This window comes from Pyxicephalus adspersus, chromosome 6 (assembly GCF_032062135.1).
Source record: "Pyxicephalus adspersus chromosome 6, UCB_Pads_2.0, whole genome shotgun sequence".
In the NCBI taxonomy this organism is placed as follows: Eukaryota; Metazoa; Chordata; class Amphibia; order Anura; family Pyxicephalidae; genus Pyxicephalus; species Pyxicephalus adspersus.
In genome coordinates, this window is record NC_092863.1 from 13,632,930 (window position 1) to 13,660,912 (window position 27,983).

Here is a 27,983-nt window from a genome sequence, read left to right on the forward strand (position 1 = left end):
AAATTGCCTGTCAGTAAGTTCCATGTGTACCTAATCATTTCTTTACCTTTGATTCTGCAGAATGTCTGATCCAATCTCTTCTAGGACTGCTTCCCACATTGAAAACAAACTTCTGGAACCAACATATTCAGCAATGACCACAATTCATTTGTATACATCTTTAAATTAACCAATATTTTGCCAGTTCAGAGCAAAGGAACTTGCCTACTAAAAGAGGACTTCCACACATAAATACATTTTACTTTTTAGTATCTTGCTTGGATAAGTCACTGGAAGTTAAAGGAAAGTCCTATGTGGACTTTGAGTGTCTGAGTTTTTTCTTAGACAGGGCTATGGACTCTAATGAAATGGGGCATATTGGCTTAGAGCTGTCACTTGGTGCTCTATTCCTGGAGGCATTTCTCAGAGCCGTGGAGGAGAATAATAAAGAACAGGTTTGCTTCCATCAAAACTCCTGTTCTAACTTGTATAGAACAGCTCTGTGTGCACTGAAATCAGAATTTGCTTGAGTAGAACAAAGAATAATCAGGATTATAACCTAAATCAACTTGGTGAAAATTCATGGAAACTTGAGCATTAGAGTTAAAATTGGCATGTTTAGCATGTTCATATTTTGAATTATGTAGTGCCATATATTGATATAAATTTTGAATTGGCTTCCTTATTATTAACCTTCCTTAGTAACATTTTCATTTTCTTTGTCATTTACCATAAACTTAAAAGAAAAGAACTTTGTAAACTATTAGTTCCATCAATTGAAATGAGCAGAGGCAGACATGATTAAATTCCATTTTGTGTGACAACCATGGCTTTCACAATGGAGACTAAGAAAAAAAATTATAGACACGAAGGGACAAGAAGTATATTATTGTCAAAATTACTAGATGAAAATAAAGTGGGGGGGCTGAAGAATAAAAAAAACTAATACAGGCACTATATCTAAGGAATGGTAGGCTGCAATATATGTTTTGGGGTTAAGCTTTAATAAATAGTATTGTTTAACATTAAGTATGCCTGACTGTAGAATGTTCTTCAGAAGGGTAGTATGATCTGAGTTATTTCCTTCTAATAGTAAATGTGAGGGTTAACAGATCCTGCCTATAGAAGAGCCAGGGATCTTATAACCTGTCATGGTATCTAGTTTCATTCAGTGCACATTGCCTTTCTGTTATCCTCCCAGCTTTCAAACTAGACACTAGTATGCCACATGCGGTTAATATGCTGGGTCCCCCTGTTTTTGTGGTTGTCAGTTTGGAGGGCTGAAACGTTTTGTATTTTTGTTTCCGCACAGTTCAAACCCCATCCTCCACACACCATCCACCATCCGATTTTGAAATCAAACTTCCCTTTTGCATTTGTGGTCTGTATCTTAGCAAGTTTGCAGCTAACGTCCAGTGCAGGGTCTTCTGCGAAACACTTTTTTTTTTATATTTCTGCTGCAAGTGAATGAGAAGTGAACCAGGAACTATGAAGTAAGATCGTCACGGAGAAACAGGTAAAAAGGAGAAGAGAAGATATGAGAAGTTGATTTTGGCAATGCAGGATCACTTATTAAAGACCTGCAAATGATGTATTGCCACACCTTCCTATCTATATGTACCCACTGGCTTTTGCGATAGCGTGTGATGTTGAAGTCTCCAAGACGTAATCGGAAGTTAGGCGTGTTCCCATCAAACTTTACTGATACATTGTTCAGATTTGATAGTCTGCCTTTTGTCTTTCCTTCCTTTGCTCCCTCCATCTTACGTTCTACGTTAAAATTTTAAGCCTGGATTTAGGAGCCTGGAAACGAGGAGCTGCCTGGATTATGGGGAATGCAGCAGGGACCCTGGAAATGTTCCAAACCCGGGATTCAAAGGCACAGCCACCAACAGGGACTACCCCTCCAAAGCCGAAAGATGGCACAGCTTCAAAAATACCAAGACCAAGTTCAGGAGAGCTGGAGGAGAGATTCATCATAGTGCTGGTAAGGACATGCTACAAGGGAATGGTGTAACTATACACACAGGAATCCAGGGGACCCCCTATAATTGGGCTTTCTAATGGTTATCCAAGCAGAAACAGACAACATTTTAATTCAAATCTAGTTTGGAAACCACAACTAGTTTGCTTTAAGAGTCTATTAGACACTACAGTGTTATTTAAGAGGATAAGTAGGATAATTGTCCTAAAGGTTGGTGACCTGAGAAGATTTTGCTGTGCAGCTTTGTTGCACAGTTTTCCCAGTTAAACAAGATGCAATTCATTGATTTCAAAACCGTTATAGACTTCATTTAAACCTGATTCTTAATAGCTTTTTAAGGGCTCCACTGATAAGGATAAAGATCTTTTTAGTCACGTGACTATACCTTCAAATCTCATTGGACTAAATTTATCTTAACTGTTACTTAAAGAAAAACTATCCTAGTCCTGGTGTGTTAGCTTTGTGATCGGAGTCTTTTGTAATTATAATTAGAATGTTACACTGGGGGGGTAAGGGGGAGATACTTGAACAGAGACATTTAAGCTGCAAGTCAAACATAGCAATTTGCAACGTGTTGTACAATATTAGTAATAGATCTATGTAAATCTACATATACGGGTCCAGTCACACTTACTACTTGGAATTTGTGGCTTGAAAAGAATAGAACAGATAACCATTCAAAATCCTCCTGTGAAGTTTTCCCGACGCAGAACACAGAATAATGCCTGGCTCTCTTAACGTGAGCTTGTCATTAAAAATGACACTTTTACGTGAACCAGTATGACAATAACAATGTATTTTCAGAAGAAAAAAAATTGTCCTGCATTAAAAAAAAAAAAATCATCAGACACATAATTAAGGAGGTCACCAGGAAACATGGCCTACCTATTCAAAGAGCACATATGAGTACCCACAATCTACATGTAATTACAAATTATACATCAAAGCAGGTTTTCTTTTTTATTATAAACAGTTTGACCAGACCATGTACATCTAAATGACACATAAAGCCAAAAAACATTGGTGCATTTAAGGTGTGCTGTGTTACAAAGGACAACTGTTTACTGCATTTTTAGTGTACTTTCCAGCAAAATGCAAATTACATAGGAATAAATACAATGTTTACAATGCATAAAGCCAATCCATCAAAAAATGTTTTTAGTTTTTACTGGACTGCTAATTTTGCAGTTTCTTATATAGTTCAAAGAAATCTTGTCTAATATGAGGGGTTCTTACTCTCCTCAGGGGATTCTTTATTGTGGTATTGAGAATCTAAAATATAGACATGGAACACACAGACATAGCATACAAAGGTGGGTAGGATCATCTTAAATCCCAAGTGAACGTCCTATATGTCTAGGGTGCTCTGGGCTGTATTTCCCACATCTGTTCTTAGATATGAGATATATGGCCCAGGAGATCCAAAATGTATAAAGCCATAAATATAATTGTATTTATTCATGTTGCTGTTAGGGCAGCTCACAGCCCTATTTTTAACACTATTTATAGTTGATATACTTTTGGTCAATGTGTTATCTTGAATAATCAGGAAATACATGTGAACTGGATGGAACTCAATGGAAGTGAACTGCTTTTAGTAAAAGGGAAAAAAGAAAATATTAATGTGGCTTCTCGCATGCATTTAGATTGACCGGTTTAACACATTTTTAATTTGTGAGTGATGGCTGACTATGATCGCATTATCATAGTATAATAATTATAAAAAAAATTACTAGCAGTTACGTACATAAACAGAAATCATGTACATCTAAAACAGAGGATGCCATTTTTCATGCACCAATCTCTTAACTCAAGTGGAAGAAGTCTACTAACAGATAAGAGCAGACCTGCTGCAAATTTCTGACTTGTTTAATTTTTCTGATCAGTAATCGATCAGTCCCAAAACTCTGCACACAAATGCCCTTCCAAACACAAAAACACACATTTTCTGCCCTTCCAAATTGTGATTGAAATGCAATGGCTTTCCCAACATATCCGCTCAATGACCAATGGTAAGCCAAAAAATCTGCTGATTTCCCTTCAGGTTTACTTCCATCCAAATATGTTATTGGAATGAAAGTGAAATTTGGCCCATGTGTACTACGCCTTAAGGTCCATAACACCATTACAGACGTAAAGAAAAAAGTACCAAAAAACTTTAAAATGGTTTGTTCAATCTGTCTTGCTAAAGGCAGCCATACACTATGTGATATAAAACTTGAATCCAAGGAAAATCATGGCATTCCAACTGACTTTGACAGGAATGGAGCGCTACCATTAACTGCTGGTTGCTAGGGAGCACTCCCTGAAGTTTACTGTACTATAGCTATAATAGATGTGTACCTGTTAAACAGCGGGGATTGCTTCTATGTCTAAGTTATTAGGGAGCACGTCTTGCTGATTCACATTTAGTCTGTTGGAGTGGATGGGAGGAGTTTGCGGTGTTCGATCTGACTGGTTAATGGCTACATGTTTGTCAGATAATCGATCAATATTCTCTTTTGGGCACCTACTGACCAGTGCATGGCTCCATTCCATTATGTATATTCCGTGCTAAATAAATTTTTTCCAGTGGCCATTGTCAAGAAGTGAAGGGAAATGTATCTATTGGGGTCAGTGATCTAAAAGGGGTTTCATGTTCCAGTTACACAGGGACCTTTTTTTTTGACATGAAATGGACCAATAGGCTACGTACACATGTCAGATGATTCTCATTCAATTATCGCCGGGGCTGGTATCAGATGAGAATTTGATGTGTGTACAGCAGCCGTCCAACGTTGTTCATGGCCCCGTCCAGGTGGATCCGGGAATGATGAGTAGCCGCAATTCAAGTGAAGGGGAGAGCACAGTGGGGTGTCACTCACTCGTTCTCCCTCCTCCACCCCTCTATAGAGCAAAACAAGCTGTATGTACATCACTCGTTCATTCATCCTTCAATCTTTTGTCGTTGGAAAGGATTGTGAAAGATCCTTTCCAACGACAGAAGTCTAAGTGTGTGCACAGCCTTGGTGATACTTGTTTATATTAAATATGTAATATTAAAATTAAGTTGACATCTTGTCTACAGTACTGTTGGGATTTCATTTTGTTTTTGGTACACTGAGCTGTACAAGAATGGGAGCTTTGTCATTGTCGCCTGGCCAATGAAGATGGGCAAAACCTTTACATCTGGGTGGAAACTATCATGTACATATTTACACTCTGGCAACCATTCAATGAGCCAGTTTACCTTACAGAATTTTTTTGTATTGCAATAGGAGATCAAAGTATGAGAAAAAAAAGTTTAATGTAAATTGTTCCTGGTAGGGTTTGTATTCAGGACTTCAAGGTGTCTTGTCTATTCTATAAGCCACAGCACTGTGCCATGTTTTACCAATAAGTAACAAAGTATTCCTGTGGTTACATTCATCCTAAATCATAATTTAGTTCCAGTATAATTCTTTAATGAGATTGCTCGATTGATAGGTTTGTTTTGATGTTCTGTAATATACCATATCCTCAGTAGACAGACATCGGGTGTGTCGATTGTTTTTTACTAGACATACAAAGGTTTGTCAGCTGTGTGTGATGTCACAGCAGTCTGCTGGTAATCACAAGTATCACAGCTGTGAGCACCAAATAAGACATCTGTGCGCCTACGACAAATGTCAACATAATAATATGGTGTATAAGGTGTATTATAAGGTCTGTATTTTTTATTTAATAGGCTCCATTTGGGCAAGAGTGCCATTATATTGTTTTCAGGTGAACTTTTCATACAAAGTGTTTGGAACTCCTGAAGTTCAGTTCTGTTTGTGACCGAATGGAGGATAATATGCTGTATTTATCTTCTATGCTGCCTCGGTACAAAATAATGATCCCTTTTTGTCTGCACCCATACCTCGTGATTATTACTAAAATGTAATGTTCTAGTGGCAGCATCATAGAGCTACAATTCTGCTGTCCACACCATAAATCTTTGGATTGCAGGTTTGTTTCAGAGCATTGCTTCAAACTATCAGAAGGAAAGGTCTGTGTTGTTCATGGCAACCACAATAACTCTACACTGGTGAATCCCACTCAATGGCCAACACAGACAGTCTTCCCTCAAACTGAGCCTTGTTCTTGAATAAAGTTTGTCTTTTGTAATCCAGGGATTGGTAAGATGTCATCACTTCCATTTCTAAAAGATGCATTTTACAATTAAGAGCTGCGTTGTAATTTAGCAACACATCTGAAATGTATTTTTGTAAATATAATGGAAAATAAGGGTGCTTTTTTGCTGTTAGAATGATTTTTTTGCTATCACCCCCTTTTCTGGCCTGTGCAGTTATAATCTAAATATACAATTTTGCTGACATAAAAAAGTGAACCTGTAGCCAGACTTTAGGTATTTGATTACTTACAAATACCTACTAGGCAGTAACTTAGCTTCTTTTCAGTTCACTTATGGTTGGGGGGGATCAGGAAGATCTAAGCTGCTGAGTTACTGCTGGGACACTGGGAGAGGGAGCAGGGTTGTAAATGGCTTGACCTATTTTATTGTTTCTTTTATGAGCTCTTAGGATGAATTGCTCCACAGTGCTTACAGATACAGCAAGATCCTTATTTATAATTTCTCCTGGTCTGGGGTGACAGTGTTGACTTCCTACTGAGGATGAGATCTGGTAATAGTATTAGTCCATGTGTTTACTAGTTAGACACACATGCAAGCTTTATTGCTAAAGAGACCAGTACACTTTTTGTATATACTACTGTACCTTTAATATTTTATAGCCAAAGTTCATTCCTGAATTCCACATTAAGTCATGGAAATTGTGGTTTAGGATTTCAGAATATGAAATCCCCAGGTAGGTGGTCAGCCAATGCTTGGTGTGTCAGCTGATACCAGATATGGAGGTGAGGGTTAGGTCACATAGAAATGGCTCATGTATTATTCAGCCTGTCATTCACCTGCTGCTTTTAGTTGTTGTATGACTCTATAGGGCGGGTGTGTGTAGATGGAAGAGGCACGACTTGAATGAAATCAGCTGTTTGTTTCAAAGGAATTTTTTATTTGGTCAAGAGAGCTGCCAAGCCGGTGGCTTTGGGATCTTCATAGCATAATGTGATAGGGATATTACACTGGGCTCTGAAAAGATGTGCTTTCCTAAAGCTATAGTGCAGACTAATATAAGGGGGAAAAACAGCAGTTAGCAGTTGCTTAAGAAAGCACAAAGGTACCTGAACTTGACCTCATAGTTTTTATGCTTTACCCGTGGATGGAGAAAAGCAGAACTCAGCCTAAAGGCCTGTATACAGAGCTAGGTCTCCCTGCTAACAGCAGCATTGGGATGACCTTGTCGAAGTGCTTATGCTCCTTTACTGTCCAATCGGTGGGCTGATGGAGAGTCACCTACCCAATTGTACTGTCTGAAAGAATTGTCATTATTACCCACCACTAAGATGCTTTGGTAATCTGTATTATTTAGTTAATGCTGAGTGCTGGAAGAAATGAGCCCATAATGCAGCAATTTCCCATTTACAAATCACAATGCCATGGCAGCTGGATAAAAGTGTACCTCCAACTGCAGGCGTGCTGCAGCCAAAAATTATTGTTATTCCTTTTGTTTAAAATTTTAAACTTTTTTGGCTTTTCATTTGTAACAGAGAGCTAGAGTAGGACACTGTTGGTGTCCAGCTCTATAGCGTTTCTTTTAGGGTGCTATTAAATGAAATGTACTAACTGCTCAACATTGAATTACTTAGTGATCTTTACCCACCCCAAGAATGTTCATAAACAGCCAACATTTTCTATTATATTTAAAAACCCCTTTACTTAAATACACCGAACTGAAACACAGCTGCTATGGTTATCTCCAGTTTGTAACTTGTCAACATTGCTGTTCACTGACTTCCTGAAAAAGCATAGTTGGTAGAGTTTTGTTGGCTTTTCCTGGCTTTACTGAGTATGATCTCATTGTCTCAAAGTCATAGTTCAGGAAGAAAGTGTTACCCAATGTGCCTATGTCCTCATTGTGGTCTTGTGACCAGCATATATCACATGTATATCTGATATCATATATATTTATATCTATCTTATTTTCGAGCAGGCATAATAAAAGTGAACAGCCATTTTTTACTGCCAAGAACCTTGGCTGGTTTATTACCAGCAGGACTCCTGCTAGAAAGGTTTGTGTAGGCTTATGGCCCATTCACTGCTGAACATAAACTTATCTAACCAGGGCTGCTTGTAGCACATGATTCCTTTGTATTCCAGTGTCTCAGATTTCCTTCTCTGGTAATGTACCAAGTTAAATAGATGCCAGGAGTTTATTTTTACAACACTTGTAGTTATCATGAGATTTTGGTAAAAGAAGAACCTTCAATCCATCACTGTTTTGGAAAGATTTTACCGATTGTCCTGGAACGTCTTCCTCAATAAATATAGAAGAGGTGAGGATCTATAGTAGTTTGTCCCAACACTTGTATAGCTTATCTAGAACAGTGGTCGCCAACCTTTCCGAGCTCATGGACCTCTAAGTTGACTGAACTTGGACCGTGCATGCGCGGGGTGCCGTGTCTCACTCAAAGGGAAAGAAATTTTCCCAGAGTGATGTCATGATGCCAGAACCTGCCCATTCTCCCATCTGGCTCAGATTTGCTTGCTAAATTCCGGAGGGACGGTAGCGCAGGGCTGTGGATGCAACAAAAGTTACTGTCCCCCCAGGATGCTTAGCTATAGCAGGTCTGAGCCAGCGATGGAAGAGTGGTTGGGTTTATGTCCATACAGGGGACATTGCCACGGACCACCAGTTGGCGATCACTGATCTATAAGTCCTTGTGCTTCATTTGTTGATGTATTGTAATATTGGGCTGCAGTTTATAGGATTATTATGAATTACCACTTTCAACATTGGGGGTGATGTGTAAACCCTTGAAAAAACTTTTCAGGTCATCAAGATCAATGTCAATGTACCTGCAATGCAAGAAGAGTTCTTCCCGCTGACCACTATGCTAATATACTGTTAGCTGTGGATATACTAATAGCAGCAGGGGTTTAGTATATCCACAGCTAACAGTATATTAGCATAGTGNTGGGTTTATGTCCATACAGGGGACATTGCCACGGACCACCAGTTGGCGATCACTGATCTATAAGTCCTTGTGCTTCATTTGTTGATGTATTGTAATATTGGGCTGCAGTTTATAGGATTATTATGAATTACCACTTTCAACATTGGGGGTGATGTGTAAACCCTTGAAAAAACTTTTCAGGTCATCAAGAAACCCCTGCTGCTATTAGTATATCCACAGCTAACAGTATATTAGCATAGTGGTCAGCGGGAAGAACTCTTCTTGCATTGCAGGTACATTGACAAGAATGTCACCCTGCCAAGAAGTCACTGGTGTCACCTATACTCAGGTGGGAGGAACAAATTTCTCATTGCCCTAGGAACCTCTGGCAGACCCCGAAGAAACGCTGCTGTACGATATAATGATGCACTGTACAGTAAACAAATGTGAATACTATTTATATCAAAATAAGCCATAGTTTGGGGTTTCTGCGTTGTTTAATTATAGGAGTCGAATAATTATTAAGCGAAATGTGTTGTCCCAATCTGGTCACCTCTCTACATCTCCCTGCCCAGCCATCCCCCTCCCCCAGTCTCGCTAACTAACAGCTACAGGAAGATGAGACTCAGAACGGAAACCCACAGGGAGGGGAACAAGCAACTGACACCTGCAAGAGAGCTCTGAGCTCCGTGTTCATGACAAATAGCGGACACATTGCTTTATAGCAAGATGAGTGATCAGGACTTTAATGTGTGCAATTAATTCTTGAAATAGGTTTCACTGTTCTTTAGTTGGATATCAATCATTATAGCCAATTACAAAAATCGAAAATTATAAAAATGTGAGTGTGGGCCACACATTTGCAGTTTCATAAAATGTCCACGTGTAAAATACCTGTAAATATGTAAGCACAGTAATCAGACGTAAACTCGTATATATGACATTTTAATTTTTGACCTACATTTTTGTTCCTATAAAAGACATAATGAATGCAGCTATGTATTAATTATACATCATTAAAAGTAGTTTAAAGGAGAACCAAACCCTATTTTCAGTAATGTTCAATCTGACGGGTCCTATATTGTAGAAGAGACAGGCTATGTCCCTTCTGCAATAATATACCCTTACCTGACTGATCGCATTTTTTTAAAATGTTCTCACCTGTCCCTGTTTTGTCTCATGCGCCACTATCTTCTTTTTGCTTTTTGTTTACCTATAATTTTATTGTAAAAATAATGGGGATGTAGGATACAGAAAAGAACATTCGGGGGTGGCACAAAAATATGAACAGGGGTTATAAAGACGCAATGCATACTGACAATGAACAGGGGACAACTTTGGGTATCTATACATGTGACATCTAACAGTTTGTGACAGATTAAAATGAAATAGATAAAACTAATTGACTCATTTCAATTCTAAGTGGTCTATAACCCCTGACGGCAACAGGGATAGCCACTGTGGAATATTCCAGATGTCTCAAGTCGGGGAATCTGTGGGCATGTAAAGCACTGTAGGAGAAAGAGACAAGAAAAAAAAAGGGGGTAAATAAGGGGGGTGGAGAGTACAAGTGTCAAGGAAACTAGTATCACGGCCAGATGTCAGCGGACATGCGAACGTCAGGATTCCAAGGAGCAATCCGGGGTTCCCACACTGCCAGCAGTCATGGGTGTCTGTCAAGTCACTGGTTAACTCCTCATTGACCATGAAGACATCCAGTCTAGATTCCACCTCCCCAAATGTGACATGGTCCTCCAGGCCCTGGCAATTACCTGTTGAGCTGCCAAAAACACAAAAGCTACCAGTTTCCTGGAGGGCTGAGGGAACATCACGTTAGGAAGGTGTAGAAGAGCCTGTCATAGGTCAGAGCCCAGTGTCCAATGTAACAATGTGCTTAGCAAGGCATATACTGAGTCCTAGAAGCCAGCAATCTTTGGGCAAGTCCACCAGATGTGGTGCATTTCACCTATGTCATCTTCTTTACCTTTTTTGATATTCAACCATCTTGATTGGCCAGGCTGGGATAACGTATCGCCCAGCAGCTGCAGTGGAAGCTAGGAGCAATTTTTGACAGTTTAGGAGAATAATCAGGCAGGTAAGTTTGTTTTTTTTTTGTTTTTTTTTTTTGCAGAAAGGCCATAACTTGTCCTTTTCTGCAAAAAAACTTCTGATTGCAATTTTTGAATGTGGAACTTTAGTTCTGCTTTAATAAACAGACCACCTATTGCAATCCATGCGACAGCAGTGTTTAGCATAGGACAGTCAGGAGGGACAAGACCTGTAAATGTTACCTAACTGTGCCAGAGAAATTAAGGTTTTCTGTCCTACTAGATCTACAGCTCTGTATTGCAGTCCTGCAGATAATGGTCACTGGGACATGATGAGTCTTCCCAGCTGGGACGCAGATAACAGAAGCGTGGCAGGGACCCTATCTCTTCTTCTCTACATACAAAACTATAAAAGTTTTTGATATTGCAAAAGTTCAATTCTCACTATATTGGTGGTCATATACCTTCTTCAAATTGTGTGCAGGCCGTTTTTAGGTTTTTTATTCATTAGCCAATGATAATGTAAAGGATTGTTTTCAGACTATGAATGTAACTGTCAGGTAACAATTATGACAACCAATCTGTGCAGACAAAAAAAATGCAGAGAGCTGACAGTCTTTACAGACAAGTATAAACTAAAATCCCATTGCAGTAATTGCTGCTAAAGTAACATCGTAGTAATTTGCATTAACACTTGTGTTGTATGATATCTCTGGGACAGATATCGTACTGTAAAGCCACGTGTGACCCATAGAGGATCCACTTTTTTTGGTAAGTTCTACTGATATGAGCAGTGTGAATGACTGGAAAATCAAACCCTGGAAAATAACTTTTTTGTAAATGTATGTTCTTTTTAACATTATTTACTGCAGAAGTCCTGGCAACTGCCAATATATTTATAAACGCAGGCAGTGTAAGCACCTGAACATGATCCTAGTATTGGCATCCTACGGTCTCCTGTACAGCAGAGTTTGGAATTGCCCTGCTAGGACCAACACTTCTGCCTAAGTTTCAGGACTGAATGGACAGAAATACAAATCAAGATAAAAGCGCTAGTATATATGTATTCCATATGTTTATTTAATAGTTTGTCAGGAGTGCTGCGTAAGATTGTATCTTGTAATATAGATCCAGACCCAAGTCCTCTTCTCCTAGTCTCTGTTATGTTAAAATGCATTCTAGGAAGATACACATATTCATTATAATGGAACTGTTGTTCCATGAGTCTGTGATCCTTTCACAATCCCCATCTCAAAGTTTTGGGTACATGAAAAGCTTGTAATGCAAAAGTTCTGTCTCTGATACTGTTTTCTTTTTTTAGGAAGCTATGAATCTCCCTCCAGATAAGATTAGTGTTCTAAAGCAGTATGACCAAGACAAGAAATGGGAGCTGGTCTGTGATCAGGTAAGTGGTATGTTGTGTGCGCAAATATTATGGGGACACTATGGCGTCCTCATGCTTGATGATCTTTATTTGATCCACTGTAATTTTCTAAATGCCCTTTGTATTACCACTTGCCTTGCCTTCATAATGATCTGTTTTTTTTAGGAACGGTTTGAGGTGAAGAACCCCCCAGCTACCTATATCCATAAATTAAGAAGCTACGTGGACACTGGTGGGATCAGCCGGAAGGTAAGCCACACCAGAATGATGTCTAAATCAATATTTACCATTGTGTGCAAATGAGGTCTAATAAAGTGAAAAGCCTGGGGTCTCTACACAGATATGCACTGTATGCAATGCAGTGACTCATGTATACAGAGAATGAAAATCACTTCTGGAAAATTTGACAGACATTAGCAAATGCACCACTCTATTCTGCACACATTGGTATGAAGTTAGAAGATACAATTACAGTTCTAAAACTTAAGATTGATTTTCTATTCAGGAAGCTAAATTGATTATAAAATGAAAAATTGTAACTGTACAGAATATACCAATAAGCAACAACTACATTAGGTGCACTACAACCAGTTAGCAAAAAGCTTTTCATAAACACAGGGACCTCACCAATAGGGTCCGCGTGGCCTTGTTCACAGTGGGTAATGCTTGTATAAGAACAGTGTTTATAGCAAGCTTTTAAAAAATGTTTGCAAAACCAGCATCAAGGTGCTTTAAAAAAAAAACTTTCTAGTGACCTTTTAAAATACTTTGTGGAAGATCCATGACTTAAACTATACGAATGTCCTAATTTTAGTTCAAGAGAAGAGTTCAAGAATCCACACAAGTTTTAAGAGAACTGGAGATCTCCCTAAGGACCAACCACATTGGGTGAGTGCTGTAGTCTACCTAGATGGAAAACTTGGGCCCTTCCACCGAATTCGTAAGCTTTATATTGTATGGTTTTAGATACATCATCTTCACACTAAAGGGTATCCCTTAGAACAAGATGATTTATAATGTCACATTGCTAATATTTTAAAATGATGTACCTGATGGCCAAAAAGTTACAGACAACGAAAAGTGGGAGGAAATTGGGGAAGAAGTTTAGGAAGTCTGGCATTATTTTTAGATTACTTTTGAATTAGGTTTATTCCAGATGAAACTACCAGCTTCCACTTAGCTTATAGTGCATGTGTGTGCTCATGGTATATGCGTGCTAGCATGCTTTTTTGACTTGTGCTGTGATGCTATACATGCTGTGGTGCATTTATTTACTATTTTTGTGTGTGTGAATTATTAAGGTGAACCAAACAAATTAATACATTTGTAAAACTGTTTAGTCGCTCTAGTGATTTACACAGAAGTCTGCTACAATGCAGAAGAATATGTTCAGTGAAGTTGTGGTGTGGTTATCCCTTCCCCATGCCAGTGAACCGCTGCCAAGTAGCTTCTACTCACTGCAGCCCTTGATAGAATGAAATGGGGACATCAGTGGTTCAGTACCATTCACTGCCACCCACTGTCAAATTTGCTGACACTGGTTCTTTAACAACCAGCACTGGTGTGCAAGTGACTGAATGTCTGCCTAGATTCCAGTCACCCAGAGCTGCTGTTGTCAACTTTCCCTTATATGACTACAGGGTAAGCTCATGCATAACTCCATACTGCCATAATGTATGTGCGATATATTTTAGTTCTACACCTGAATATATTTCTTTTAATTGATCATACATATTGCACTGGTAACTTGTGTGATATATTGTATGCAAAAAACAATTCACAAAGACTATCACATCTCTTTTCCTACCTGACCTTGTCAGCTTTAACATTCCAGGAATGGTCTAACAATTCTAGTAAAGCAGAATGAGGAGTGTTTTTTTTGTGATAAAATTGCTATTCCTTAACTATGCAATATATGTTTTTGAACTGAACATTTTCATTAGATAACAGACATAAATAAGCAAACATGGTCTTAGCACAGCATGCAGTTGACACTTCCTGTGGGCTCCTTCTTGTGTATGCTGTCTAAGCACCTCCCTCCAAAACCCCAAGTTGTAATAACTTGGGAGACAAAGAGCTAGCATTAGTACCTCTTTTAGTTTACACCCAGCACATTGAAGGCATTGACAAAACCACAAACTGTTTACCCAGTAAAAGTAACTATTTGGCAGAAGTTATTGAAGTACTTCAAATTTCTATTGTTTTATCTTGTGATAATTCCACTTTAAGGCTATGTACACACATTGGATAATTGAAAGACTAACGTGTGTACAGTGGTCCCCCAACATTATTTAGCATCCGCTAAGGTGGATTGCTAAGTGGCCGATTGGGTATGACCACTGTCATTTTTTATGACGGAGGATGCAGTGGGGCTCCTCGTGCTTATCATTTCTGCTCCCCTCTCTACAGAACTGAACAGAGCTGTCAGTGCAGCACTTGTTCATTCTAGTATTGCTGCAAACGACCGCAAAAGATTGTTTGGAGAGACATATATTTGACATCTGTACAAAGCTTCATTTTCCGTTGTAGTCACATTTTAAGACTCCTTTGTTCTGTTAACAGGTGGGTTGAGGAATTTCTAAATCCAGAGGTTGGTGGTCTTGAAGCTCTAGTGGAATACCTGACTTATGCGCAGTGCTCTTTCCCGTAAGTGAACACATCCAAACAGTTAGATGTACATTGTGTGCAGTTACCTGTAAATTTCATGGCTGTCTAGATAAGTCTTGTCTATCTTTTCTCAATCAAATACTATTCAATATGTCTCTTTTGCCTCCTTATATTTTTATAATTGATGTCTTGTGGATTTTTTTCTTTACTGACTTTGACGCATCTCTCATTTTAAGGTTAATTACTATCTCTAGTTTGTCTTTTTGTTCCAGGTTAGATGTGGAGAGTTCAGACAATGGAACACCTGAGAAGCCCAAATCTTTACAAAGGTCAATGGAAGATATTAACAAAAGTAGCACATCCTCTTCCCCTTCGACCACTCCATCACGTGCCCGCCACCTAACTGCCAAGTAAGTTATATGTGACAATGCTTGAGACTCCCAAGTCTCAACTACCTCAACTACCTGTTTATCATTACTTCTCCAGTAACACATCACCAAGTCATATGGCCTGTTTCTGTCTGTTCCGCAACCATGACAAATGACCTCTACCTGCTTTGTTCCATAACTATCCCTCACGGTACATGCTCCTACACTGCCAAGTAATATTTTTCTTACATGTGTTCATTTTACAGACATAATCAATTTTCTTTCTATCAAAGCCTTTTCTTTTCTTTTTAGCATAAACCATTTTCTTTCAACAGTTCATTGCCAACATGCCACATGACCAGTAGATACATTGTGCCCTGCCAACATGCATTTGTCAATTTTTTTTTTAACATTAACCAGGTAGTTTAGCCCCTAAAGTAAACTTTGCCAGAAAATGGCAGGTGAATGGTTTTTAAAGATGCATACTTTTTTGTTAGGCACTGACCTGATAAAAGCATGCAGACAGTTTATTTTTAGGTAATTTAAGATGCAAATGATTGTTTCGGGTCAGTGACTCACTGAAAGGTCAAGGGCTGATCAGGACCTGAATACAGCCCTGTAGCTTGTAATTAAAAAAACTCACAATCACAACTCCCCACAGTTCTACCTTGGTTGTTTTTTTCCAAAGCTTCCCATACATGTTAAATTCTATTTGTACAATCTTCGATTGAATTACCAAAACTATGTCTTGTGGGGGCATACCTTAAAATATGTTCAGTTTGTATCTACTCAGAATGTTGACTCAAGCCATTACAATAAAAAGTTTTTGGTAGATTAAAATATTCTGGTACAATTGAATTGTAGTGTATGGTCAGCTTTTTATGCACTTCATCTGTAAAAAAAAAAAAAAAAAGTGTATTTCCCGAGGAACCACTCACAAGTACAACATAAAGGTTACCTTTCTTCAGACCAATGCCTAACTACAAGTAAATTCTGCCTATATTATCTGCACTGATGGTCAAAGTGTTGTCTTAATAGTATCAAGAAAAGAATGGCAATCTAATTTAATTTATGTTTTAACAGATACAACTTTTACAATCGAGCTACAATGAGGAACTCTAGGCATCCTAACATGAAGGATGATGTACACGTCTGTATCATGTGTTTGAGGGCAATCATGAATTATCAGGTTTGTACCAAGAAAAAAAAGTAATTTTGTTGTATAAAGTCAGGGTTCGATATTATTCCCTATTCTTTTATTTATTTTTAAGTCTTACCTTCCTAATCACAATAATGTATCCTATGTTGTAGATATAGTGAGTAGCTGGGATTCCCTGAGACCTAAATCATTTCTCGTTTCAAGGGTTCCTTCCTTGTTGGGTTTGAGAAAGGCTTGTGCAACATTTTAACACATCTGGCCAGTTTGTTGCTAAGTGTATTGAAATATATTGTTTTTAATGATATTGTCTTCTTTCCATATAGTCAGGATTCAGTATGGTGATGTCCCACCCCTCCTGTGTCAACCAGATTACTCTTAGCCTCACCAACAAAAACCCACGGTGAGTAAAATCCTTGACTGAAAGCCTAAAGCTGATATAATTGCCGATATAATTAATCAATTTTTCATGTCCTCCTTCATTTCCTCCCAAGTGCCAATTTTAATACTGATTAAAGTAAACCTATTAAGAGCTGAGAAAAAGCTGCCTTTCATGACCCCTACTAGAAATGCTAGTTGCCTTATGTTCCTGGTTTTACTATACTAAAGTAACGATGACCACAGACCAGCTTAGCAGCCATGCAAGCAGCAGTTTAAAGAAAATGTTGCAACTGCAGCCTTCATGATTTCCTCCTGACAGATTTATTTTAAAGCCCAGTAATTTACAGCAGCATATATTAATGCCCATCTCCACCATGATGTCACTCCATTCTTTTCTTTGTTGCCACAGCGGGATCATTAGGTTTGGCAAGTTCCGCCTGTTATTGAAGTCATTAGAGCAATTCCAACACTAATAAGTTACAGGGCTAGCTTGTATGTACTGTATATAGATATATGCATGTAGATATAGAAGTTTGTTTGGGCAGCATCCTCTTCTCTGTGTGTGTCATAGTTTGTTATATTGTTTTACCATCTGTAACCTCCATTTATTATACAGACATGCGTAATACGTCAGCATTGTGTATAGTAAAGATATTTAGGAATTTTTTATATATATATATATATATATATATATATATATATATATGTATATATTTTTTTTTACAATTTATTCTCAATGTTTTTTCATATTTTAAAATAAGTTTGCTTTTTCTCTTAGTACAAAGGCCCTGGTCCTTGAGCTGCTGGCAGCTGTGTGTCTGGTCCGGGGTGGACATGAACTGATACTCTCGGCTTTTAATTATTTTCAAGAGGTAGGGACCACCTGAAACAGGACACATAAACATTATCATATTTTTTACTGAATTTGAATTTTCTGGATTTGCTTGAAGACCTTTTGTTTAAATTCCTGCCAGGCAGGCATTAATTAATTTTAATATCTTCACAGTAGAATTTAAGAACTATATCTCTTTAGTGCTTTTTACTAGCACTTAGGTGACTGGATCATGGATAGTGAAATGCCAATTGCTCTCATGCCATCCCAATCCTTATTTTATATCACATTACACTGTTATGCTTGATGTCAATAGTGCTGTTTTCCTATGTATACATGCATACCAGTGGAATGTGATATTACATTCAGTAGGAAGAAAGGATTAGGATGGCATGAGAGCAATTGGCATTTCACTCCCACGTTGAACAGCAGATGAGATTTTCACTCAAGAGTACTCAAGACCAGTTTTTTAACATCCTTGTTTAGGATGCATCCTGATGAAGCCAGTTTGTTGCATAATGCATAGATGATACCGCCTCTAAACAGGTCCATTCCACCTATGGGGTAGTAATTCTTGTACAATGAAGGAAAAAAAAAATCAGCACTGGTATATCAGCCACTTAAAGTGCGTCGATCTCCCTAGTGGGGCACAGAAAGCACTTTACCCATAACTTAAAAAAAAAGTAATGGGCAGTTTACCATTAACTTTGTTCACTCTGGGGTGATTCATGTGTTGGATTTAATTTCCCATTGTGTCTTATAGACAGGGAAAATCTCAAGGGAAATCTCTTAAATGGAACATAGCAAAAAAAAAAAAAAAAACTTGTGGAAGCTATTCTTTTCAAAACTGGCTGTAGATATACCTCAAATATAATGTTATAGATCATTTACATAACATGAAATAATTCATTACTGCTGCTCATTGTAAGTGTTTGTACAGGTGTGTGGAGAAGGTGCAAGATTTGAAAAGTTAATGGAATATTTCCGAACTGAAGATTCTAACATTGACTTTATGGTGAGTGTTCAACATTGACGTAGGATATTTAAATAATAGATGCAATTAAAAAAGTAAAGATTTCAATAATATCCCCAAGTGTTTCAACACTAGGTTTTAAAGCATCTAAACATCCAGGGGTTCAACGGTTTCGTGTGTGGAGAAAGTTGAGTTTTGAAATGAAATGTCCAACAGGCTTTGGCCATATAGTGTACATGATGGCTGAATAATCAACATTTGTGCTACCCACAGAAACAAATAATCTTTTTTTTTTTTTTTTTTTTTTTTTTTTTTTTTTTTATTTATAGGTATGTACAACATTTTAAAATGACTATTCAACATTGTTTAATCTTGACTTGGTTGTGTTTTTCCTCCTTGTTGTCTTGTGTGTCTGCAGGTGGCTTGCATGCAGTTTATTAACATAGTGGTTCACTCTGTGAAAAACATGAATTTCCGGGTTTATCTCCAATATGAATTCTCCCTCTTGGGACTGGATGAGTATCTGGAAGTAAGTGTTTTAGGTTCCTTACTGCCATGTTGTTTTTTAAAGTCTTCCTTGGTTTGCGACTCTGCCACGAAGCAACATAGGAATGTGAACATTGTGAAATTCATCAGATATAAAGAGTAAGGACTTGCAGTATTGCAGTGGTGGAGCATAACTCTGTTGGGGAAAGGGGGAGTATTCACAGTATTTACTTTTAATTAATAAATAGGATGGAAGAGGATTATAAATTCAAGGCTGTTTTGTATGATCTGGATTCTTCTATTGAGAATGGCCCGCGCAATAAATTGCCATTTCCTATTTTGCCAGGAGTTGAAGAACACCGAAAGTGAAAGACTTCAAGTACAGATTCAGGCCTATCTTGATAATATCTTTGACGTAAATAGTCTTTTAGAGGACACCGAGAACAAGCATGAGATGCTGGAGCATGTTGATGACCTACAAGTTCATTTGGCTCATGTAAGTTTCTAACAGAACACAAGAATTTATAAGATAACAGGTGAACTGCTGAATCCTGTACCTAATATTTATGGTGTTTAGCTCACAGAAAAGCTACAGCAGACAGAGAATGAGTACATGAGAAGAGTGGCCGAGCTAGAGAAGCAGTTGGACCAGACTCGCAAAGAGTTGAAAGCTTTAAAGGTAAGTGTTTTTCAGGGGCTGTTAATCAAAAATGTATAATTTATTGACACCCATCATTTCAAGGAGAGTGCATCACTGCATTCAGCATAGAAACGTTCATCTATATGACTACCTATTTTAATTGTAAGATTTTTGTATTTTTAAGTGGTAATGTGTGGTTAAAAAATCCAAGCAATGTTCTATTCCTGCATAAATTTCTTTTATAGCTCTCTACTAGTCTACAAAACTCCCTTAACCACATCCCTCTCCGCCCCTCTGCAAGAACCTGCCCTCAAATTACGCATGATTTACTAAAGCTCTCCAAGACTGGAGCGGATACACTCCCATTAGTGAACCTGGGTCATCCAGCAAACCTGGAATTGATTTGGTACAGGACTAAAAACATTTCCTAACAAAACGTAAATGGCTTTTAAGAAATTCATTCCAGGTTTGCTGGATCACCCACCTTCACTGAAGAAAGTGTATCCTCTCCTGGAGTCCTGGAGAGCTTTAATAAATCAGCCCTATTGTGAATAACAAAAGGGCTTTTGGAAAATGTAGTTCAAAGGGCCTTCAATAAAACTGATCATGGTCACCCTGCTGATCCCCCTCCAGCAGCTGTCCCCACAATAATGGCACAAACTGGGTGCCCTGGAGGGGAATTTTGGGGGTGCATTTGGATAATTCCTTTACAAATACTTTACCAGTAAACCATGGTGTGGATAGAAGTTGACTGTTGTGTTTCTAATTTAACTTAAGGCTACCTAATAGTGAATTATTTCTGTGATATTCTTTAGGAGCAGTCCTCATATGTCTCAGTGGATACACACCAAGCTGTTAGACGTTTAAAATCCAATGAGGAAGGAGTACTGTGGGTTGAACCTGCAGGAGACACATGTACAGAGGACTCTTCTAGCAGTGAGAACACCGGGTCATCTGCAACCATTACCATTCCTCCAGCTTCACCATCATCCATCAGGCTGACTATAGTATCTACTCCAGTCACTGCTTCAGGTAACAATTTTTCATGTTTTTTTGTTTGTTGATGTTTGCAAGCATTTCTAGGAAGTGAATCCAAAAATTCATTACAGACAATGTTCTTGTCTTACCTTGAAATTTTTTAATTCAACTCACTTCGTCCATGTTCCATCATTTAGTCCTGGTAGCTGCAGAGGAAGCCAGGATATTCTGGGTATCCCTGCTTCCTACCCTGAGCTGAGAATGCGCAGCTCAGCAAATTTTGACAGACATGATGGCAATCAGACAGGTGAGAAGGTTTACTGCAGAAGGGACCTTGCCTGTCCCTTTGGTGCAATAAAGCCTTGTTATTTTATTTGTTTATTTGTTTTATTTGTTATGTTATAAGTTTGAATATGGAAGTTCTGCTTTAAATTAGGTGCATAATTCCAAACTGTCCCTCATTTATAGGTATTGTGTCCCTCTTTTGGAAACAAATCCCTTTGTTGCTCCCTGATGTTTTTGTATTTTCTTTTCTAAACTGTTTTTATGTGTATGCATCTCTGTATTGTGTACTTGTGTAGATACATACATATTCTACAAGTCTTCGAGGAGACAAAGGAAAATATGCTGGCTGAATTTTAGTTATAGCTATAAAAAAAAAATACATAGTTTTCTTTATTAATCTTAAAAATGTTATGTAATGCAAAAAAGCCTGGTCTTATAGGTAATAACCTTCTCTGAGGAGAAGGCTTTAGGAAAAGCTATGGCTATAAGAAGGTTGTTTTGAAGAAAAGCGTTTACATCCTGTCCTCTGTTTTCAGATACTGCTTCCCACAAATCCGAAGAACCTTCAGATACTTCCAGTTCTCCATTACTGTTGGCTTTGGAATCGAAGGTCCCACCAGCTCCAGGGTTGGATTTCAGCATCGTCACTATCGCCCCTTCAGGGATCACATCTGAATCTACTGTTCCAGCACCTCCTCCTCTACCAGCAATGATGGGAGGAATTGCAGAATGCCAACCACCGCCGCCACCACCACCACCACCTTTTATTGTCAGTGTGGTTCAGCCTTCAACACCACCTCCTGCTAATTCAGGTGTTCCTCCTCCACCTCCACTTCCTCCAAGTGAAATAACCGTACCTTCACCACCTCCACCTCCTCCTGGTTTGATGAGTGGCTCTCCAGTTCCTCCTCTGCCCCCTTGTGGACCTCCTGTTCCTCCACCACCTCCTTGTATTTTTGGTGGACCCCCTCTTCCTCCGCCACTTTCTGGAGGCCTTGCTGCACCACCACCTCCTGTACCAGGTGGCTTAAGTACAGGTACTAATAAAAAATAATATTCTGTTCAAATACCTTGTTTGAGTGCTTGAATAATGCTGGTCATGTTAGGGATCAGTTCATGTTCCTGATTGTAAACAAAAAGTCACACGAATGTATTTTGTTTTGGATAAAGCAGGGGAGGGTTTGAACCTCTATTAGGTTGTTTTTCTTCCCCCCACTTTGTTAAACGAGAATTAGTGGTCTCTCTGCTTTCCTGTCCTATGGAAATAGAACACCTCCTTCTTGTGTTATGGTGATCAGGATAGGGTAAGATGTTTTAAAGTTCAATAGTGGAATGCTCTGGGGTTCCCAACTTTTTTTGAGGGTTTAATAAAGTGGTTAGTTAGTTCAAACTAATTGGAATTATACTGTTTTTTTTTTTACATTTACCAGATATTCATCTGTGCTTGCAGCATTTTAAAGGGACAAGCCTTGAAGAAATGTGCACAAATGTACTTTTTACTTGCCAACACATAAAATTTAAGCTTACATGTAGGAAAAGGATGATTGTGCTACCAGAAATATGTGTAGCATTTGAAAAACAATTATCACACTTGTTATCCTTCTCTTGTAGGTGTGAGCATTAAGAAACCAGTGCAGACTAAAAACAGGATGCAAACCTTTAACTGGGTGGCTTTAAAACCCACACAGATCACAGGGACGGTCTTCACACAACTGGACGATGAGAAGGTTCTTCAGGTTGGAAAAACATGACTTATAGTTTGATATAAATTGAGACCGTAAAATTAGTGATGTGATCTAACATTATGCTTCTCTCTTTCAGGAACTTGACATGAGTGAGTTTGAGAACCAGTTTAAAACAAAGGCCCAGGGTGCAAGTGCAAACACATTCTCAATGAAAGTGAAGGCAGCACAGAGCCAGCCAAACAAGGTTGCCCTTATTGATTCAAATCGGGCCAAGAACCTTGCAATTACTCTCAGAAAAGGAGGCTTAAGCCCTGAGGCCATCACTTCTGCAATTGAGGGGTAAGTAACCAAAGGCTCCCTAGTTAGTCATTGCTCTTCCAAATTATCTACAGACTGGCAGAACACAAGAATCTATTGTTTAGCGCAGTATAGTTTTTCAGTGAACCACTGGATAAAAATATTTGTCCGTCCGTCCAAAAGATTCTATCAGACTGATCTGTAATCGAATTCTGCAAAACACAGGCCAGTGTAATTGATTACTCTCATAGCCTTTAGGTTTATCTAGTGCCGTAAGATAGATCATATCTTGTTTTTTTTTTATTACAGGTATGATATGCAGGCCCTGAATGTGGACTTCCTTGAGCTCCTGGCAAGGTTTCTTCCAACTGATTGGGAACGGCAGCTGATCTCCCGATACCTAAAGGATGAGAAGCCTCTAGACGACCTGGGGGCAGAGGACAGATTCATGGTCCACCTCTGTTCTATCCCCAGACTGGCTGATAGAGTCAACACTATGATATTTATTTCCAGCTTTGCTGACACTGTGGCCCGCCTTACACCGGTAAGATAATTTTATTTGTGCATGTATATGGAAAATTAACACCTTAAGAATGACTTATCAAAATTGTGTTTTTGGGTCACAGATAGTTTGCCAGATTAGGAGTTAAAAAAAAAAGTTTTACATAAATGCAACTAAACATATCAACAAATGTGTTGCCCCTCTTCTCTATATTGAAATGTTGTAAATTATTATTTTCAATGTGCTGTTTCCTTTTTCTGGAGCAGATATAACATGACCTCTTAAAGATTTTTAATGGTTGTGCACATTGTTTGATTTCTCTTTGCTTGGCCTGCCTTAAAGTGGCCCTAATGTGTAGATTACTACCTGTCAAGGCTTGATTCACACTATCCCTGTGTAATGCATTACCCAACTTTTCTATCTAAAATTGTTTTTCTTCCCTGGTGTATTTAAATTGTCCTGACCTTTTTCTTTTTCTAGCAACTCAATGCTCTTATTGCTGCATCCATATCAATCAAATCCTCTGAGAAGCTGAAAGGGATCCTGGAGGTAAGCCATTTGACATATATACACTCTAAACTAGCCATATTTATCCACCATAAAAGAGTGGAAGTGTAGTGGTGTAAAATGAAATAATTCGGAAGGGTGCCCACATACTATGGCCTTATAGTAGATGTTATGGTCAAGTGTACCCAAATATAGTATCAATATAGTATAGTATTAACTTAAGACTATTAAGATGCTTGCATTATCCCAATACTAATAGCTGGTTTCATTTTAATGATTAGGGGTATAAAAACACAATATTTTTGTAGATATGAGACTAAATATTTTACAATAAAAATGCTGGTCTATATCCATTGCCTGTCTCCTTCTTAGAGCTCCTATATAAAGGTTTTCACATCTCTCTCGTTGTAGCTAATTCTGGCATTTGGAAATTACATGAACAGCAGCAAGAGAGGTGCAGCGTATGGATTTCGTCTTCAGTCACTGGATATGGTAAGTGCCTGTGCAATTTTCTCCAGGATTAAAGTAAAATAAAAAAAAATAAAAAAACTAGGACGCACACAATATTAAGTGAGGGTCTGCTAAAGCAGCTACAAGTTATGGAAATGGATTGGTTCATTTGAACCCTGTCCTTAGTTCATGCAGGACAAAAGAGAAGGTTCTCTTAATTGCTTTCATCCCCCCAAAAAATTTACTAATATGAAACTTGAAGTGAAATACCTGACTTTCCTGAGTATAGAAGTTATTGTGTTCTACATCTGCTAGGTTCCCAATTACAGCTCTAACACTGTCACATGGTAACCAGTAGCTTACACAGCGCTTTCTTTCCATTGTCCTACAGTGGTAATGAAAGTGGCAATACACACAGAAGGGGTTTTATATTTCAAGCTTTATTTAAGTCTCCCAGTATTACAAGAAATGAAAGATGACATTCTGAGATTAATCATGTAACATATAAATAATTTCAAGTAGAACAGAGACAACCACAAATTAACAGCCAGTCTACTGAATTTATTAAGCAGAAGTATCTAATAACAGTCACAAAATCTGTTTCCTGTGAAAGCAAGAAAAAAAAGAAATATAATTTGTTTTATTTATTTGAAACAACCAATTTAGGGAAGGAAAAGATTAAAAAATTACATTACCAGAAATAGGAAAGAAATGCAGGAGAATGGTAGGAAGAAGAAAACAAATAGGGGCAGGAGAATGGTAGAGAAAAGAAAACCAAAGGGGGGGGGGGGGGGGAAATATCATTCACCCACGTTATACAATTTGGAGAGATAACTAAACAAATCATTGTTGGGAATTATTGGCCAGGGTATTTAAATATGCAGCGAGGATGAAAAAAATCATCTCTGATTGAAACTCTCTTCAGTTCCTGAAGAGAGCCAGAGGTTAGAGGTAAGGTATTCAATTCTGTATGTATCATGTATTCTAGAATACCACTGGGCTACCGTGGGTGACACAAATGCAAATAAAACATTTTTAACTTCCCAATTATTTGTAATTCTGCCTAATTAGTCAAGTGATTCCAAGACTGCAACACCTCTACCTCTTTTTCAGCACAAGCAAAGGTTATCTGCTTGTTAATAAACAGTAAATCAGTGATTGTCCATTGAGCAGTCAGGTAATACAGGAGAATGCAAAGGTGAGACTGTAAATTGGCTCTATAGTACGGTGGAGAGGTGTTGGTCACTAGAGTAAAGTAAAACCTAAAATGCATAATGTAAACTTGTACTTTGTTTTCAATAGATAAAGTACTAAGTTGACTTAATAGTCATTTTGCAGAAAAAGCATCCTCAATGTACGCTTTACCCCCAATAACCCTACTGCTTAGTAACCCTAGTGCTCCATATTGAAAATTATACTAACCTTCTTGACATGAAAATAATGTGTTTTAATTGTCCCTGTAAATTATAACTTTTTCAAACCCACTTCCCATTCTAGCACAAATAAAAGTAAGATTGCAGAGTATTACAAAAAGGTAATGAAGATACCGGTATTCATAGATCATGTGAACTGTAATGTTTTATAACTGCACTACCCAGTCACCAACAGTAATTCTTCAATGGGTTAGATTATAAAAGAATCAGCACATGTATGGCTTCCTATAGAGAACTTGTGAGAAAACATATATGGGCACAGGTTTTTCCTGATCCTTTTACCACTACTTATTGAGGCACTGATGTAGCATTCTGGACAAAGCTTCACATTTCACTGGCTACATACATGCTTGCTGACTTCAGTAAATTGGTGCATCTTAAAGCCAAGATTAGGGTGGCAAATCTAAAACCCCCACCTTAAAAAAAAAAAAAAACATTTAGTGATGGTAGTGGTCTTTTTTATATCCTAGAAAAGCATACAAGCCTATGACTATGTGTACTCTAATTGTACTTCTTTCTGTGTGCAGCTCCTGGAGACAAAATCTACAGACAGGAAGCAGACGCTGCTCCATTATCTGGTGCGAGTGATCAAGCAGAAGTACAATCATCTAGTGGGGTTCCACTCGGATCTACACTTTCTGGAAAAGGCTGCCACAGGTACCAAACCAAATTAATACTGAATATTTCTAAATGGGGAAACAAAATCAACTCTAATAGTTGGGCTGATCTCTAACAGTATAGAAGAGTCTGATGGAATCGCTTCATTTTTGGAAAAAGCTCTCAGTATGAGGGCTGAGGGTTTTAAATAAATAACAAGATTTACATACTAATAGTACCTGTATACTGTAAAGGAAACTTTATTTTCTTTTCCTCTAACATTGATGGACCTGTAGTACTGTAGTTATAATCAAGAGGGAAAACAGAAAAATATTTTGAAACCTACTTTATATTTATCAAACTGAGAATGTTCCCTAGTGCTAAAAGTGAACATTTGAGGTACAGTAAAACCCCTAAAGTGGAAGTGAGAAGCTCCATCCACTTGTGGGGTGTAATGGTACTTTTTAAAGTAAATAAGTGACAAACAGGGAGTTTGGGGAAAAAACATTCATAACCATTATGGCCTTTCCACTTACAAAGTACCAGACTCTGCATGGCGATTTGTAAATTGGCAATCAAGTTGATTGACAGGTTATAAATATGACAAAAGATATTGTAAATGCAACAGTGGCATTTATTATTTACTCCACATCCAAACCACTATACAGTCCTTTCATTTTCTAGTATATAGTTCTTCCCCAAAAAGAATCAAAACTTCTGAAATGTTTAAAGTTCCAAATGCTGTTTCAATTACAATGGCAAGAAATGGGAGAGTAGGTATGACCCCAACATGACACATAGAGCTCCTTTTAATTAAGCTCTCCAAGGCTGGAGAACATACACTTTCATCAGTGAAGCTGGGTGATGCAGAAAACCTGAAAGGAATGTCTTAAGTAATTTGCTTTTTGTTAGCAAATGTTTTCAATCCTGGACCAAATCCATTCCAGGATTTCTGGATCACCCAGCTTCACTGATGAAAGTGTATGTTCTCCAGGCTTGGAGAGCTTTAATAAATCAGGTCGATAATATCTAATCCTTTACTCAGAAAATCAGCTGCTTTTCCCCATCACTTTCTCCACTTCACACCCACTTAGGAAAGACAGTAACATGTAAATCTCCTCAATGTCAACAACGATAAAAAAAAAAAAAGACAAATATTTTAATCCTGTACAAATTGAAATATTCTTTTTATTTTCACTTAAATTTGTTCAGTGTCCCTGGATGCTCTTTTGTCTGATGTCCGCTCCTTGCAATCTGGGATGGAACAAGCTCAGAAAGAATTTACAAAGCAAGATGACTGCCGAACCCTAAAGGACTTCATAAAATCCAACATGGACACCATGTCACAGCTTTCTGCTGATGCCAAGACTGCACAA

General features: G+C 38.1%; 1 protein-coding gene across 1 annotated transcript; it reads left to right on the top strand.

The window, feature by feature from the left end:
- Positions 1-1,319: 1,319 nt before the first annotated feature.
- FMNL1 (formin like 1) lies at positions 1,320-27,983 on the top strand (the record flags this gene model as incomplete). Its single annotated transcript, XM_072414646.1, is given in 22 exon segments — positions 1,320-1,966; positions 12,368-12,451; positions 12,596-12,679; positions 13,245-13,318; positions 14,993-15,076; positions 15,310-15,447; positions 16,489-16,594; positions 16,888-16,964; positions 17,721-17,814; positions 18,715-18,789; positions 19,166-19,276; positions 19,580-19,729; positions 19,811-19,912; positions 20,689-20,905; positions 21,673-22,173; positions 22,748-22,872; positions 22,958-23,160; positions 23,428-23,662; positions 24,101-24,169; positions 24,539-24,619; positions 26,538-26,667; positions 27,820-27,983. Coding segments are annotated over 22 exon segments (3,063 nt in total), but the record flags the coding sequence as incomplete, so codon positions are not given.